This window comes from Tupaia chinensis, unplaced genomic scaffold (genome assembly GCF_000334495.1).
Source record: "Tupaia chinensis unplaced genomic scaffold, TupChi_1.0 Scaffold000077_1, whole genome shotgun sequence".
Taxonomy (NCBI): Eukaryota; Metazoa; Chordata; class Mammalia; order Scandentia; family Tupaiidae; genus Tupaia; species Tupaia belangeri.
Window position 1 is genome coordinate 236,166 of NW_006159538.1, and position 1,814 is coordinate 237,979.

Consider the following 1,814-nt stretch of genomic DNA (forward strand, 5'->3'; position numbering starts at 1 on the left):
GCGAGAATTTCTGGAACGAAAGCATAGGAAAAAGAAGCTTGAGACAGATGCAAAACTACCTCCAACTGTGTCCAAAAAGACACCATCTCAGAAAGAAAGTGTGGGCACAAAACTTAGCAAAGTTTCTGGGGACAGGCTTCATTCGTCCAAGGCAGTGTCCCTTCCTCATGCTGAGAAGAAACCCAGACCCAGCGCGGCTCATGAGAAACACTCAGCATTGTCTTCATCCAAGTCCTTCCCAGGAGAGAGGACCAAAGCAGGATCTGGCAATAACTCCCAGCCCTCGTTTCATGAGGGTCATGACAGACCTGTTTTCAATGGCGCTGGAAAGCCCCGCTCTCGCAACTATTCACCAAGTGTCCCAAAGATGGGGCTGGAAAGCCCCGCTCCAGCACCTATTCACCAAGTGTCCCAAAGACTTCTGCTAGTGGGGCTCAGAAATCTGCCACTGAGCATAAAGCCAAAAAATCTCCTCCTTCCCATCCTAGCCATTCCAGGCCTGGGCCCATGGTCACCCCACCCAATAAGGCTAAGAGTCCAGCTGTCAGGCAGCCAGGCAGCAGTTCCAGCTCAGCTCCTGGGCGGCCCAGCACAGGGTCCATGCGGCCCCCAGTTAGTTCTGGCCCTGTGCCCAGGCGCCAAAATGGCAGGTGCACCTCCGGCCTCAGGACCTGAGCGATCAGTCAGTGGGACCAAGAAGCCTGTGAATGACTCAAATCCTTCTGGGCGGACAGTCAGTGGAATGAGTGGCCCTGGACGACCTGCAAGCAGCTCAAGTGGCCCTGGGCGGCCGATTAGTGGCTCAGGTGGTTCTGGGAGACCTGTGGGAAGCTCTGGAGATCCTGGACGACCTGTCAGCAGTTCACCTGACCTTCGACGACCAATGAGTGGCCCGGGCACCCCTAGGCGCTTTGTCAATGGCCCTGAGCGATCTGTCAGTGGCTCAGTTCCAGCTGGACGGACTGTCAATACTTCAGGCCCTGGAAGACCAGTGAGCAGCTTGGGAGCTGGGCGAACAGTTATTAGCTCAGGCACCCCCATAAAGCCCAAGTGCACCGTTGTCTCAGAAACAATTTCTTCTAAGAATATAATTAGCCGGTCTAGCAATGGACAGATGAATGGACTGAAGTCCCCCCTGTCTGGCTACAGACCTGCCCCAGGTAAAATTGCCCCTCACCCCAAAGAATATGTATTTGTCACTATGGACTGGAAACTGGGACGAGTTGTTTCATATAACCAGGGACGTGGTGAACCCTTCCATGTGCCCTTTACTGTGCTTTGGTATCAATAGATGCTTTATCTGCCCTGTTCCTTTAACAATCACAGCTTGGAAAAGCTTTTAGAAAGAGACTGAGGATATACTATTCACCCCTGCAATATTCCCAAGTACAAAAATCAGACTTTGTGGTTTGTGAGGTAGTGTGGATGTGCTTGCCTTATGTATATGGTTTAATTGTTACCTTTTCATGAGGACTAAAGAGATTTCTCTTAAAGGGTCAGAGCAATATCGTAATTGAAGCCTTTTGTACATTAAATATCCATTACATGTCAGGAACTATTTTAGATTGCCCTTGCATTTCTGTTCCTTGTAATGGGTAGTATCAAGTTCCTAACCGCTGATCCTTTACCGTCTCTAGGTACAGGATCACTGATGGCACCTGCTAATTGCTAGGTCACTGTGGCTTCATGCCAATAGACATTTGTTCCAGCTCTTGGTAGGCACGATGGAGAATCTATAGAGAGACCAGCGATTAAATTCTTTATTTTTCTTATTTTTTAGAGGTTTTTGCTATAGGGCACATGCTCTCGCCAGA

At 49.7% G+C, this 1,814-nt stretch overlaps 1 protein-coding gene and 1 long non-coding RNA gene across 3 annotated transcripts in view; one reads left to right on the forward strand and one right to left on the reverse strand.

Moving 5' to 3' along the window:
- LOC114006274 (uncharacterized) overlaps window positions 1-454 on the reverse strand; it is a 1,724-nt gene extending 1,270 nt beyond the window's left edge. Inside the window, exon 1 of the long non-coding RNA XR_003548009.1 lies at window positions 396-454. This is a non-coding gene — a long non-coding RNA (uncharacterized LOC114006274). The remainder of the gene's footprint in view (window positions 1-395) is intronic.
- SPTY2D1 (SPT2 chromatin protein domain containing 1) overlaps window positions 1-1,814 on the forward strand; it is a gene marked incomplete in the record, with an annotated part of 45,427 nt that overhangs the window by 19,715 nt on the left and 23,898 nt on the right. The window contains 1 exon segment of one of the 2 annotated variants that reach the window (XM_027768488.1): window positions 717-1,160. In XM_027768488.1, coding sequence (XP_027624289.1) covers window positions 717-1,160 — 444 coding nt within the window. 2 annotated transcript variants of the gene reach the window in all.